General features: G+C 39.9%; 1 protein-coding gene across 2 annotated transcripts in view; it reads left to right on the top strand.

The window, feature by feature from the left end:
* The window catches only part of LOC111146535 (NSE2/MMS21 homolog, SMC5-SMC6 complex SUMO ligase), a 226,278-nt gene that overhangs the window by 97,741 nt on the left and 114,188 nt on the right, over positions 1 to 14,349 (top strand). The window contains exon 5 of one of the 2 annotated variants that reach the window (XM_022502107.1): positions 8,895 to 9,330. The exons of the other annotated variant lie outside the window; for it this stretch is intronic. Within the exon in view, the coding sequence (XP_022357815.1) occupies positions 8,895 to 9,127 (233 nt within the window). The 3' untranslated portion in view covers positions 9,128 to 9,330. Of the gene's footprint in view, positions 1 to 8,894; positions 9,331 to 14,349 lie in introns of those variants that run through there. 2 annotated transcript variants of the gene reach the window in all.

Genomic DNA, 14,349 nt, shown 5'->3' with positions numbered 1-14,349 from the left:
AATTAAAGAGTTAGTGTTCTTAAAATAACTCTTTTGTATAGTCTAAAACAGGAAAATCTTTTTTTTAAAGCCTTTTATATTGTAATTTATTGGCCTATTCAGACTCCCTTAAATATTCAAAGGTATCAAGCCTAAACATGTCTTCCAAACAAGGAGATTCATTCAAAGATCAGAATGTCTTTATAAATGGTTTATGCTTTTCAGTAACTTTCTCAGAAGTATAATTCTCATTTCCTTCTGGCTAGTCCTCTGTTACTGAGTTAATACCTATAAAGCCTAGCCCCAAATACTTTCCATTTATTAAGACCCTACAGTTATATGATTAAAGGCATAAATGCTGGTTGGTGTTTTGGGGGTGGTTCAGTTCGGTTTGATTTTAATTAAGAATACTATTTTCTCAGTCTTCAGCCAGCAAAATCTTTTATCCTTAATATTCAAAGCGTGTTTCCCTTTGGGGAAGTAGGGATGAAAAACAGCTGTAGTTCCTCTAAATCTCATGTAGTTCAGTTAAGTTTCTTCCTTTTGTCTATTTCCTATTCAACATCAATATCCGTATCCTTGATAAATATTTATTGACTACCCAATGAATAGTGGTACCATTGTAAGTTGATCATATGCTGATGTAGGAAAGCACCTTTTTTATTGCTTGATGGATAAAAGGCACAAAGAACTTAACGGACTAGGTCAGATTCACAAAGAGTCTTTGGTGCACTTGGGCAAAGAGATTCTCAAAACACATACGTAAAAATGGAAACACTTGGCACACCTGGGTGGCTCAGTTGGTTGGGCGGCTGCCTTCGGCTCAGGTCATGATCCCAGCATCCTAGGATCGAGTCCCACATCGGGCTCCTTGCTGGGCAGGGAGCCTGCTTCTCCCTCTGCCTCTGCCTACCACTCTGTCTGCTTGTGCTCACTCTACCTCCCCTCTCTCTCTCTGACAAATAAATAAATAAAATCTTAAAAAAAAAAAAAAAATGGAAACACTTCTATTGGAAGAAATGGCATGGCCGTACCATGTGCATGGGTTTCCCTGATCTTGCCCCTGTCTTTCTTAGACAGCAGAGGGCAGCAGCATGAGATACTAGTTCTCCTGGAGCCATCTGCTTTTACTAGCTCTTTCCTTCGCTGAGCTCACTACACGAGGTACAGCTGCCCTGCATGGACAGTAAATATTTGAGGGAGAGGATTAAAGCACCGAACAAAATCATAGTATACATGGGCAGTCCATAAAAATGACAGTATCTGATTTTACATTCTAACCCATATAATCCTGGTCTCTTGCTTTTTAAGTCTTCATTCTAGAGCATTTTTGAGAGAGCAGATATTTAGGGCTGTTAGTCATAGAAGAAGCCGTTTGGTTTCAAGATGTTTGTAGTTGGTTTACAGGTAGAAGCAGCATGAGCCAATCTACAGGAAGTGCTGCGCCACAGTGAGGAATTAGTAAACATGAATGAATGATTGCTGATGTCTCTTCAGGAAAACAGCTTGTTCCGTAGGTGATCTGGATTCACAGTCAGTAGCCGCTTTGTATTTGGCTAGCCTAAAACAGCAGTGATTGTAAAAACCAAAGTGACTCAAATATCTCAAGACCTTTGTTCTAGTTCTGTCGCTTTAAAATTGTTAAGTGCTCACAGAGCAAGCACTTGAAAGCTTTTTCTCAGTGCCTGCAACAGAGTTTGTGTTTCCTTTTGTGTTACCTCAGAACTGTGATTATCACTTCTGCACACTGTAGGTCACAACCCGCTAGTGAACAGTGACATCATTGTAAAAGGTTGTGACCAGGATTTTATTGTAAGAGAAAACAGGGTAGATTAGAAAATACCACATGCACCACACAAACGTTTGTCCATTTAAACTTATGTTCTATATGCTGGGTTGGAAGGTAAAGCGTATCTCTTTGTGCAGGTCATGGTAAAAAAAAAAAAAAAAATTTTTTTTTTTTTTGAAAAACACTTCACTGTAGCATGCATCACATCTTCATGTGATTCTGTTTATAATAATCTGTCCTTTCTACTAGACTGAGCACCTCTTGAAAGAAAGAATCACGTTTTCACATTTTTTTTTTGGTCTTAAAATTCCCAACACCTAGGACAGATCTGCCTGACATATACGAAGTGTTCGGTAAATGTGAAACGAATGAATGAGTGCATGAATGAAAATCACTTATTTCCTCTGAGCCTTATATTTCTTTTTCATAAATTCAAGTGTTACCCACCAGATCTCACAGTTTTATTCTAAAGATCAATTGCGATAATGTATGTGAAATGCTTTATACAAGTGTTAGAAGCACAGTCAGGATTATCATGCAGCATAATTTTTCTTGTTGGGCAGATAAGGCTCAGGAACTCTAGGAATCTTAACTCAGTGTTCTCAAGGTGGCACATTCTTTGTTGTTCTTAATAATATTATGATAGGCTTTTTTTTAGCTGTAGAGTTAGAAATTAGTCTTGAAAAATTGGGTGTATGCCTTTTTGAAACTTCTTACTATGAAACATTCAATACACAAAGTAGGTATGGGGAGGAAATCTTTTCCCTCTGCCCTTCTAGGTTCTTTTGCTTGGTCTGTTAATTAGATTGACATAACATTAGCAGGAGATTGAAAGGTTTAAATAGGAGAAGAACAAATTTAATTGCATAGGTACAGGAGCCCCACAAGGTCCTGAGAGGCTCAGATACAGGCAGGATGGCTTACATGCCATCCTGAGCCAAAGAGAAGGTGGCAGGAGTCTGGGGCTTCAAAGGGGAGGAAGTCAGTTCACAGGGAGATGGGAAGAGCTGATGTTTGGTAAAGAAATGTTTGTCATGGGGCACCTGAGTGGCTCAGTGGGTTAAGCCTCTGCCTTCGGCTCGGGTCATGATCCCAGGGTCCTGGGATCGAGCCCCACATCGGGCTCTCTGCTCAGCGGGGAGCCTGCATCCCTTCCTCTCTCTGCCTGCTTCTCTGCCTACTTGTGATCTCTGTCTGTCAAATAAATAAATAAAATCTTAAAAAAAAAAAAAAGAAATGTTTGTCATACCTTGCAGAGACCATGGGACACAGACAGGACTTTGAACAAGTAGGCTCTGTCAGCTCCCCCCCAGCTTATCACACCTAGCTCACACTCTTTGTAGTTACCTCTGGTGGTAGTTCTCTTCTGGGAGCAGGCCCTCTATTTAAATTGTTAGAGACAGTTAAGCAGGAGATAAAAACCTCTTCCTGACTCTTCTGGGCCTTGACTGTCTTTGGTTCAAAATAATCCACATGCAATAGTGGCACGTTTCCAGGAGGCTCAGTCTGAAGGCTCAGGAGAAGCGTTCTACCTTCAGTGAACAGTTGACTGTTCATAGCCAATTTTGTTTCATCTGCGTCCTCTCCTACCTTCCTTTCCCATCTTACTGTGAAAGAATAATGGATTTCTTTTCTTCTCCTCTTCCTCTTCCCCCTCTTTGTTTTTACCTTTTCACGTATATAGAACTTTTTCTTTTTAACTTTTTATTTATTTGGGGGAGAGAGAAAGAATGAGTTCGATGGGGAGAGGCAGAGGATGAAGGAGAGAGATACCTAGGCCGACTCTCTGCTGAGTGTGCAGCCCGATGCAGGGGCTCAATCTCATGAACCCGAGATCATGACCTGAGCCAAAACCAGGAGTTGGATGCCTAACCACCCGAGCCACGCAGGCCCTAAAGTATGTAGAACTTTTAACAGTCTTTTAAATGAGTTATTCTCTGACAGGAACTAGCAGGTAAACAAGATATATTATTTCCCAAGATTTTCATATGATGGTGACCAAGTATATTGCAAAACATGATCACATTCCAGAGTCGTAACTAGTTCTGGAGGCTTAGTTACACAATTGCCAACTCTGTCATCTTCTGCAGAGATGTGACCTTACAGAAAAGTAGAGAATCTGAAGCATGAGCTTTAAGCTTTTTGAATTTTTGTTTTGTATCATGTAATAGTCCTCAAGCCTTTGACCTTTAGCTAGGCGACAGTGTATCCAACTGAGACTTCAAGAATACCTTAAAGCTGTAGTAAACTCTGCTAATTTAAGGCTACACTCTACTTTAAGGCTACATAACATGGACCTCAGAAGTCATAGTCAACTTAGAAGAAAAGAATTTTTAAAACCCAGTAAATAAAAATCATTTATGTTATTAATTTTTATTGATCTTTTCTGGTTTCACAATTTTGTGATTCAGGACTTCGTATGATCGAAACACAAAATAATTTTAAACTTTAAAGATGTTTAATTCTGCCAAATATTTTATGTATGAATTATGTGGAAGTTTTTTTCCTTAAAGTCAAAAGTGGAACTCATTTTCATTTTCAATTAGCAATAATCGTGCCTCGGATAAACCTCATTGGCTACAATACTGCCACTGCGCAAAGCTCATTTTCATTTTTAATATAGTACTGCTAAGTTTTGCAATAAATGAGTAATCTATGATTTTGCATGTCCCCATTGTCTTGAAGTTTTTAATATATCCTTGAAATTTTTTTCCAAAATAAAATAAATGTAAGTGCACTTTTATTTTAAATTATTTCAAGACATGGGGCACCTGGGTGGCTCAGTTTTTAAGCATCTGAGTTCAGCTTAGATCATGATCCCAGGGTCCTGGGATAGAGCCTCGTGTTGGGCTCTCTGCTGAGTAGGGAGCCTGCTTCTCCTTCTCCTACTGACCCTGCTTGTGTTCCTTCTCTAGCTTTCTGTCTCTCTGTCAAGTAAATAAAATCTTTAAAAAAAGATTTCAGGACATATTTGTACTAATGTAAGGAGGTTGCCCCAAACCCAAGTGGCGAGGGTTGTGGGTTGGGAGTGCCAGCTGGAGGAGGTGAAAGTCACGTGGTCTGAGTGTTCTGACTCCAAAGATGTTGTGGATCACAGATCTGGGTAGATTTTTGTCAGGGACATTATCATTCCACCAGTCTCCCTTACTGGAATCCTAGAAATCATCTCTTCCTCTTTTATTCCCTTCATCTACAAAATAGATCCTTATAGGTTATTTATTTATAAAAATCTCTGGCTTTATCTTTAGCTTTATCTTTAGCTTTTTTAAAGGATCTATTTATTTAGTCTAGAGAGGACAGAGGGAGAGGGAGAGAGAACCCTCAAGCAGACTACCCACTGAGCACGGAGCCCAACATGGGGCTCCATCCCAGGAGCCTGGGATCATAATCTGAGCCAAAATCCAGTCGGAATCGACTGAGCTACCCAGGCACCTCTGGCTTTATCTTTTTCATTCCTGTGACCAGGGCATCAGTTCTGATCTTTATGAACATACATCTGGAATATAATAACAGCTGAGAAGAAATGAACTAATACTTTGTGACCAAGCCATTTTATGTACATTTAACCCTTAACAACAAACCTGAGAGGCAGAGCGGTTATCTGCATGTCTCAAGTTGTGAAAACTGGGCAAGCTCTTACAGGAGCCCTGTATTGCTAAGGAGTCTCCTTGCCCTGAGTCTGTCTGTCCCTGGAGTGCATTCTGTATCAAAATAGCATGGTAATTTCTATAAAATGTAACTCTTGCCTAGTAAAAAAAAAAAATAATAATAATAATAATAATAATTGCTGATCCAGCACTTTACAAATTACTAGGGTTTTTTCAAGTTCAATTTCATTCTACACAAAGTACTCCCTGAGGTTAGTATTATCTTGTATTACTACCTTGTAAGTAACCTGTAATGACTTCTGTTTCCCATCAGACCAATGATAAAGTCTTAATATTGATGACATTCCACATTTTGCACTGTGGCCCTGCTGTATCCATGTAATCATATCTCTCAGTGTAAACTGGAGTTAATTTTAGCTAGGGGAGCTTCCTTATGGTTCTACTCAGCTACCATTCTCATCTCTTAGCCTAACATCTGTTCAGACACAGCTCTTGTCCATGTCACCCTCTTTCCTCCCATCCCTGTCCTCTCAGTGTGAACTCTACCAGCCCTACAGGGCCCATTTCAAGTCCCACCTTTTTGAAGAAGACTTCTCCAATAATTTGCCTTCTTATTTCTTTTTTCTTCTTCATTTCCTTTGTCAGATATGTTTGCCCTTGAATGTAATTTAAAATCTTCTCCCTTAACTATAAAAGTAATACATTGCCTCACGTAAAAATAATATGTAGGATATCTAAAAGTGAAAAGATAACTCCTGGTTTCCCAATCCCAGTTCATAGAAGGAACCACTGTGACATGTCTTTACAGTCATATTTCTGTGTATAAACAAGAATGTGTGTGGGCACATATCCACACACCTGTTTACACATGTGGAAGATAGATATAGGTACATCTGTTTTCTAGAGACACCGTCCACGGCTTTCTTTTTTCCACTTGACAATATATCTTGGAAATCTTTCCATGTTTGGTGAGTGGAAGTGATTTCATTTAAGCACGTTGCTTTATTGCCTCATATTATTTCATGTCAAATCATTTTACGCATCTGCATTCCTTACCTTCCTTCAAAGAAAGAAACCATCAAGCCCTGAAGAGCAGGAGTAACCATATATTCATTCTCGTGTCCATTCCTTCGCTCTTCACTCCTCATGCATTTATTGCATATTTCACTGTTTGCGCTGTGGAAAATTAGGGATGTTTGCTTCTCATAACCCCTAAGGAGCTAGGATACAGTAGGTAAGAACTGAGAAGTGACATGGACTTCTGTTACTGGAAATACGGCCCATCGGGTTATTTGAACAATCCTCTTGCTGAAAACCATCCAAACTCTCGAATATGTATAAGAAAACATCCTCAGAGCAGCAAAGGGCAGAAAATCAAAGGAAATCTAAGGAACAGCAAGAGTCCACAGGAAGTTTGAAGAACCAAGCTGCTGTAGCCCGAAGGGCATTTGCCAATGCAGGCGAATTTGAGCTCTGCCTGCCTTACAGAAAGCTGAGGAAATGATGAGCATAAAATTCAGCATGATGATTGGTTGGGGGCGGTGGATGCAGGGAGTTTCTGGAGTACTCAGAATTTTCTATTTATTGACCTGGGGGCAGCTCTCCAGGGAAATTTAGTTTCTAAACAGCATATTTATTTTGTGTAGTTTTCTATATACATGTCATAATTGACAACAAAGAATTAAATGTAGAAGAACAAGTGTAGAACAATATATATAGAACGATCTCCCACGTGTGTCTGTTACATAAATGGATGTGTGCATGTGTGTGTATTACATAAATGGGATCCATGATACATAAATTCTTCATGTTACAGAATACATAAATTTATGTTTGTATACATATATAAGTATGTGTGTTTGGGGCTGCAGGTGTTTGTGTGTGTGTGTGTTTCTTGTACATAGAAAAAAGATCTGGAAGAGTATTCACCAAATTACTGAGGGCAGCCTTGCAAGGTAGAACAGAGATGGGGAAATAGAAAGGAAGGATCCTATATTTCGTGCTTCACTGTTAATTTTTTTTAAAGTAATCATCGTTATTATTTAGTTGTTTTTTTTAAAAATCAGACTTACTGAAAGATGTGACTTCTGTCTCTGCCCATAAGTATAAAAGGTACTCCTGCTGCCATGCTCCATGCCACTTGGCACAGTACCTTTTTTTTTTTTTTTCTTAAAACACATATCTTGTTCCCTCACTAGGCTGGAGCTCCTAAAGGGAACAAGACAGTGTTGGACTTAGGTTTCTATTTCTTGTATCTTAAAGAGAGCAAAAGTCTCTAGGCCTCCAGGAAATATAACATTTCCTTAGAGGCTCTTTTGAATGTTATTTTGTACCTGGCACAGCAGTGTGCATAAATTTGGCACAGCAAATACAGGTTGATTTGAATTTAACTGACACTTTGTGGAACCTGTAGGCAGAGGTGGAGTCCACCGTGCGGTGCCCCTTTTGATCTCAGAACGCAGGAAAATGAAAATACTCTCTGAAAATTAAAGTAGGAAATGAACATCAACTAGATTAAATCCAAGAGAGTCAACGTGAACCTAAGAAACATAAAGACTCCTTGGACAGTAAGATTTGACTATAATTAAGGGTACTGGCATCTTAAAAACACGCAAACATATAAAATCTCCATCAGAAGAGCATTTTCTCTGTCTCTAAAGCAGAGAAAAAGAAAAGCAATCAATTTGAGTGTTGTGATACCAAAGAAAGCACGGTCTGGCCGCTAACACCTGCCAGGCTGAGGCACACATCCAGCCTGCCTGGCAGGTGGCGAACCCTGTCGTGGAGAGCTACAGAACCTCTTGCATTTTGTGCTGGGACCCTGTGTAATTATAACTCCACTTGCTCTGCTTCCATGCCCACCAAGCTTCCCTCTGGTAATTTGCCTTCCCAAGGAGATCACGCACTGTCAGGCTGATGGGCATTCAATAGCCTGATTCTTCTGCTGTTCACTGTAAATAATAAAGTCGCCTTCTTCTTCTTCTTTTTTTTTTTTTAATACATCAGTGTCTTGTGAATTTTGTTAGCATGAGTCTGCATTCCTGGGTCCAGTCAAAGAGATCGGTATGAGAGTCTGTGAGGTCCATCAAGGTAAATGCTACCTTGAGGGTATCTGTTGGAGCGGACTGCTGGATTTCCCAGGTGATGCCCATCCATGATGTCATGCTTCATGTGGCCTTTCCATTCTACACGTCACCAGAATGATTCTGCCCAGAAGTAATCCCTTAAGAGCATCTTCATAACGTGCACATTTCAGCTAGAGAGTACCAATCATAGTATGTCAGTGAGAGTAGACCCTTTTCTTCTGGGTGAGTATTACTTGTTTGGTTTAGCAAATTTCACACCTGTCCAGAGGGATGGAATATATATTGTCAGTGCCACATCATGAGGATCTCTGACAACTCATTTCCAAGTCTGGCTTCTCAGCCTCTTCTGGCTTCACTCTGGTTCTCATCTCATTGTCCACATTGATCCTGGCATCATTCTCAAGTCACTTCCTAATCTGGTCTCTCTTGCAGCAGCAAAACCTAAAGAAGATGGAGGACACAATGAGGTCGACAAGATTAAGGATAAGGATGCAAGTAGAGCAGGCAATGAACGAGGTTATAGAATTTTTTTCTTCCGTTCTCATCTTTCTCTCTCTCCTCAAAACAGGCCCAGTAGCATTTGGAAGGGTTTCATATACCACACATGTGACATGTTCAGCTCATCTATGAATACAACAGAACTTAGACCAGATTTCAATAAATGATTAACAGCAATTTCTTGCTAAGAAGGATATCAGAGTAGATAACAGGGCACAACCCATTACAACTCTTAAGGGAATGTAGGAATTCTAAGTGAATGTTGCCTCAAATATGACAACTGTCAGGTAGGGGGAACTTTACTCAATTGAGTTTTCCCCCTTTCTCCTGTTCTTCCCTTCCACCCTAGCTTCCAGCCAGCATAACTGACCTCTAAATTTCACCATAAATTTATCAGGAATTTACTCAGAGCAATCTTCAGTGGCCAGTGCTATTTGAAATAATATATTTTTATGAGTAGATTAAAGCCCCACAAAAATTCCAGATAGATTAATGTAGAATCTTAAAAAGAAGTTTTTACAGACTTGGTTTTTAAAATGTATTTTTCTTTTAACATTCGCAATTTTGTCCATTTATACAATTGGACTTCTGCCGCAGAATTAGACACTGTTGGATTATTAGTATGTGTAATAAATTCATGAGGCTTCTATCCATGTACATCATGACCAAGCTCTTCTTGTGTGTTGTTAAATGATACGGGGCTGAATTGCTAGACAGGCAGTTGTGGACCGTTCCTGATTACCTAGATGCTAATTGAGTAATCAACGAATTCACCAGGCCTTTTGACCCAATTTGCCAAATGGGCTTTCATTTTCTTTGGGTGAAAGATGATGCTAATGAGGACAGGGTCCAGTTTCCATCCCCTTGTAAGCAAAAGGTTTGTTTCACAGCCAGAGACAACGTCGACGGGAGGTCAGTAGCCCCCCTGTGGACTCCACCGTAATGGAAGTTAGGCCCCGTGGCGTTGAAACACAAAGTAATCAAGCCTATCACCACTCTGATGTACCTGTCCTACGTTTGTGGATTAGTACAGCATCTTAGATAAAAGTGAGCATTTTCTAGAGCAAATCTGGCAGTTTGGTATGTTATATGCTAAAGGAGAGCTTACCAAAAAAAAAAAAATAATAATAATAAAGATCATATTCCCATCTTTTATTAAATGTTTAATTTCCTGGGGAGAGCATGCACGTGGTCAGCATTTATTTAAAAAAAAAAAAAAAAGAAAAACAACACCCAGAACTTTCAAAACTACCTGTATTTTTCAGAACTTAACATACATCTTACTGTTTTACTGAAGTGCCTGATAACTTGTCAAGATCCCTCCATCCAGGGCAGTACATAAACTGTACTATGAATAAAGGAGTAGAGTGAACCAGGAAAGGAGGGCCACCAAGAAGTGGTGAGGGTTTGACCTCCTCTTTCCGCCCCACCCTTGTCATAAGCCCAGCCCACTGCCTTCCTTTTCCTTTTTCTCTTTCCTTCTGTTGAAGGTCAGAGCCTAGCTAGGGATTCACTAGCCAGAACTGAAAAGACCGCCAGATTGTAGAACATCACTTGCCAGAAGTTGAGTAGCATAATGGCAAGCTGAAGTTTCCAGCTGTCAAAATTAGACAGATGTCCTCAGATCCTGATAGACCCTTTGTATGGAAGCCACCCTTTCACACCCTGACCGCACAAGGACCCTGTGCCAAGTGGCTGAAGAGACCGAAGTTCTTCTCTCTCTGTTCTTTCCTGGCATGTTTTTCTTCCGTCCTCCTGCAGCCTTCTGACTGTCTGCCTCTTGTCCCTTTTCGGTACAAGTTTACCCTAGAGCTCAATGTAATTAGATCAATCCCTGTGTGTCTGTGTGTGTTTTGTGTGTGTGTATCTACATTTTGTTTTTGTTAGCTTATAATACACTTTAGAATAGCCCTTCCTAACCAAGCAGTTCTTAACTTTTTAGGGTTGCCTGTTGAGACAGTCTCAAAATTCCCCTCAACAAATGCATATGCAATGTACAATGTACAATTGTACAATTGTTGTACATATACAACAAATGTATATGCAATGTACAATGTATATGTACCCTATAAAATGTTGGGTACAATTCTACATTATTCACACACTCCTAATTTCTGTTTATGGATCTCAACTGGATTCAGAATCCCTCTCCCATGATGGAATTCCAGAGTTCTCTACTTGCATGGTCTCTTGTGGGATTTGAAAATACATTCATTCACCAGATACCCATTAAATGCTTACTCTGTGTTAGGAACCGTGCGGGGCACTGTTATATAAGGTGAAAAGGACAGTGGCCCACCCATCAAAATTTCGATTGTAGTTGTGGTGATAGACAAATAAACAGGATTACCATACAACATGGATGCAGCAGTAGGGGAAATATGGGATACTTTGGGGAGCACATCCAATGAGTGTTTAATTCAGCTTTGGGACATCAAGAAATTTTCCTTATAGTGATACCTGAGTTATTACTCCAAGTAGAAGGAATGCTGTGTACAAAGTCAAGGGCGTTATCAATTTGTGTGTCATGTTGAGAAATTTGGCTTTGATTTTAAGAAGCCTTAAGTTGAGGGGATAAGGACTGATCTGTGAGGAAAAGTGCTGTAGCCTGGAGAGAATGGGTTGGGAGAAGCGGGACTGGAGGCTGACAGGCTTTGGCAGTAAGCCAAGCAGACAATAATAGTGATTTTAACTAAACTACTGACTATGGATGAAAGAGGATGAGTTGAAAGAAAATGAATTGGAAACCGCAGAATTTAGTATTTGACTGCATTCATTCCTTCAACAGGGATTGGTTGTGCTGCTGTGTGTTAGGCGCTCTTCATTCTTTCACTGGCCACCCTTGAGTCCTTTGATGTGAAGATTCATGATTCCTTTAGCTAAGTGGTCGGGAACGTGTGAAGTTTCATATGTAAGCTCAGGTTACCGTCTTGAACCCAAAGCCTATCCAGTACATCCTGATGAATGATAGTGAAGTAGACAAGACACCATCTCTGTCCTCAAGCCCAGCGGCGATGACTTCCAGGCTTCTGGAGTGGACGGCTCAGGGGATGATGGTGCCGTTTGCCAGAGAAGGAACAGCTGTGGCTCAGAACGAAGGCCCTGGGCAGAAGTGCTTCTTTAGGCTGTAAATGCCGCTCCAGAAATTTCAGGGATAGCCTGTGCGATCCCTGAAGCTTCAGAATCACTGTGCTTAATGACAGATGTTGCTGATGGCAGAAAGTTTGTATAGAAACAGTATTTGGGGAGGGGCTGAAGAAGCACCGATAGAAATGATACTTGGAGGCAGAAAGAGGATGTTGAATGAGAGGAGGGGGCTGAGGTTTGGACCTGGAAAAACCACAGAGGAAGAAGAGGAATCTGATGAGAAAGCCAAAGAGTATAAAGAAAGTAAAAGATGTCCCAAGATGGAGCCCGAGGGTCAAAAGGGAGGAGTAGCAGTGTGGCAGCCGCGGCCGGCCTCAGGATGTACTGGGTAGGTTTCTGGTTTGAGATGGTAGCCTGAGCAGTGAACATACTCAGCCTCCCATGTTTACCAACGCTTTGGCTAAAGGGAATCATGAATCTTCACAGCAAAGGGCTCAGAGGTGCTAGCAGAGAATAATGGAGATCAATTTTATGCCACGTGAATTCTATCTCAATAAAGCGGTCATTAACAAAAAGTGATGAAAAATTCTCTTTTGAATATATTCTCACATAATTGTTATACTTAAAAAATGAGTAAACGATAAAAATCCAGATGTGTGGGGGTGGGAAAGAGGGGAGTGAGGGAGATGGCCACCAAAGGAGAATTAATTTGTACCCAGTCGCCTACTATCATCGTGTGTGGAAAGCGGCGGAGCGGCGCCTTGCACGTTGGAGGGAGTGTGCCGTGGTTCATGTTTTACAGTCGGCAGAGGTATCATTTCTTGAAAGGGCAGCAAAAAGATCTTCTCTGACATCGAATGGCTTGTGACACATCCCATTCATGTACTTGTCCTGAAAAACAAAAATGCAGAGAGATCTAGAACCAAACAAGTAATGAGAATAAAGAACCCAATAGGGGAGGAAATCAAAATAGGGTATCTTTTTTTTTTTTAAGATTTTATTTATTTATTTGACAGAGAGAGATCACAAATAGGCAGAGAGTCAGGCAGAGAGAGCGAGAGGAGGAAGCAGGCTCCCCATCAAGGAGAGAGCCCGATGCGGGGCTCGATCCCAGGACACTGGGATCATGACTTGAGCCGAAGGCAGAGGCCTTAACCCTCTGAGCCACCCAGGTGCCCCCAAAATAGGGTATCTTAAATGGTGTGGAATTGCTTATGAATAACAGTTGTTATTATAGTAGTAAGCCATAATCCTAACAGTAGGTGAGTCCTCATAAAACTAATATAACAGACCAGTGATAACGGGGACCCACAATTTTAAAATGCTTCAACAGTTTGGCAGGCAGCAGGAAGATGAAGGAGCGTGAGGAGGGTTGGCTTCTGTAAAGAAAGAGGATGAAGAAATTTTAAGTTAAGCAGTACTAGTGTTGAAATGAGATGAAAAATTTCTTAATTGGCCACGAGTCAGGAGAGAACATCTTAATATGGCTAAGGAGATGGTGGTAAGGAAAAAACAATTTAGAAGCATAAAAAGCAGATTATAGTTTAAATTAAAACTGAACATATTCATTACCACACAATAACAACCAGATTCTGGTAGAAGACAAGTATTCACATTGATTTTTTTTTTAAAAATCCAACCATAATAATTTGGTCCAGAGTTACTCCTTATTAAAAAAAAAAAAAAAAAGGCATATAACCATAGATGCAGAGGGAATTTTTAAAAAATATATTTGAAAAGTAATATTTTTAACCCATGACAATAAATTCAACCTACAAAATGATTGACCAAAAATAAATTTATAAAAAATTTGGATAATTAAAATTGACAAAAATAGGATTAAAAGAAAGGCCTCCCCCAAAGTACAAATCCTAGACATATTTATCAGTAAATTCTGTCAGATCTTAAAGGAGCAGGTATTTCCTTTGCTTTCTAATCTACTTCAAAGCATGCAAAAATATGGAAAATGGTCTTGTTTATTTTATGAAACTAAAATGGCTATGACCAAATTCTGTGTTTTTTCTTTTTCTTCAAAGTTAAGAACACTGTCACTTAAAACTAAATGTATGAAACCTTCAATCAAATATTAGCAAATGAAGTTGAAATAAATGGAAAATATGAACATTTGAGACTTGTTTCAATAATGTAGCATTTGCTTATCATTAGAAAATCAGTAATATGGTAATCACGTTGAGGGATCTCAAGAGGAAAGCCTTTTCCTTCCTGTGAGTCAAGCAGTACTCTGGTGATCCAGCAGTGAACCCAAGTAACCGACTCCCTTTCTTTGTAAAACTCATTTGGG

The sequence above is a fragment of the Enhydra lutris genome, unplaced genomic scaffold (genome assembly GCF_002288905.1).
Source record: "Enhydra lutris kenyoni isolate GAN:26980312 unplaced genomic scaffold, ASM228890v2 scaffoldscaffold14, whole genome shotgun sequence".
Classification (NCBI taxonomy): Eukaryota; Metazoa; Chordata; class Mammalia; order Carnivora; family Mustelidae; genus Enhydra; species Enhydra lutris.
This window is presented reverse-complemented; position numbering and strand designations above follow the sequence as displayed.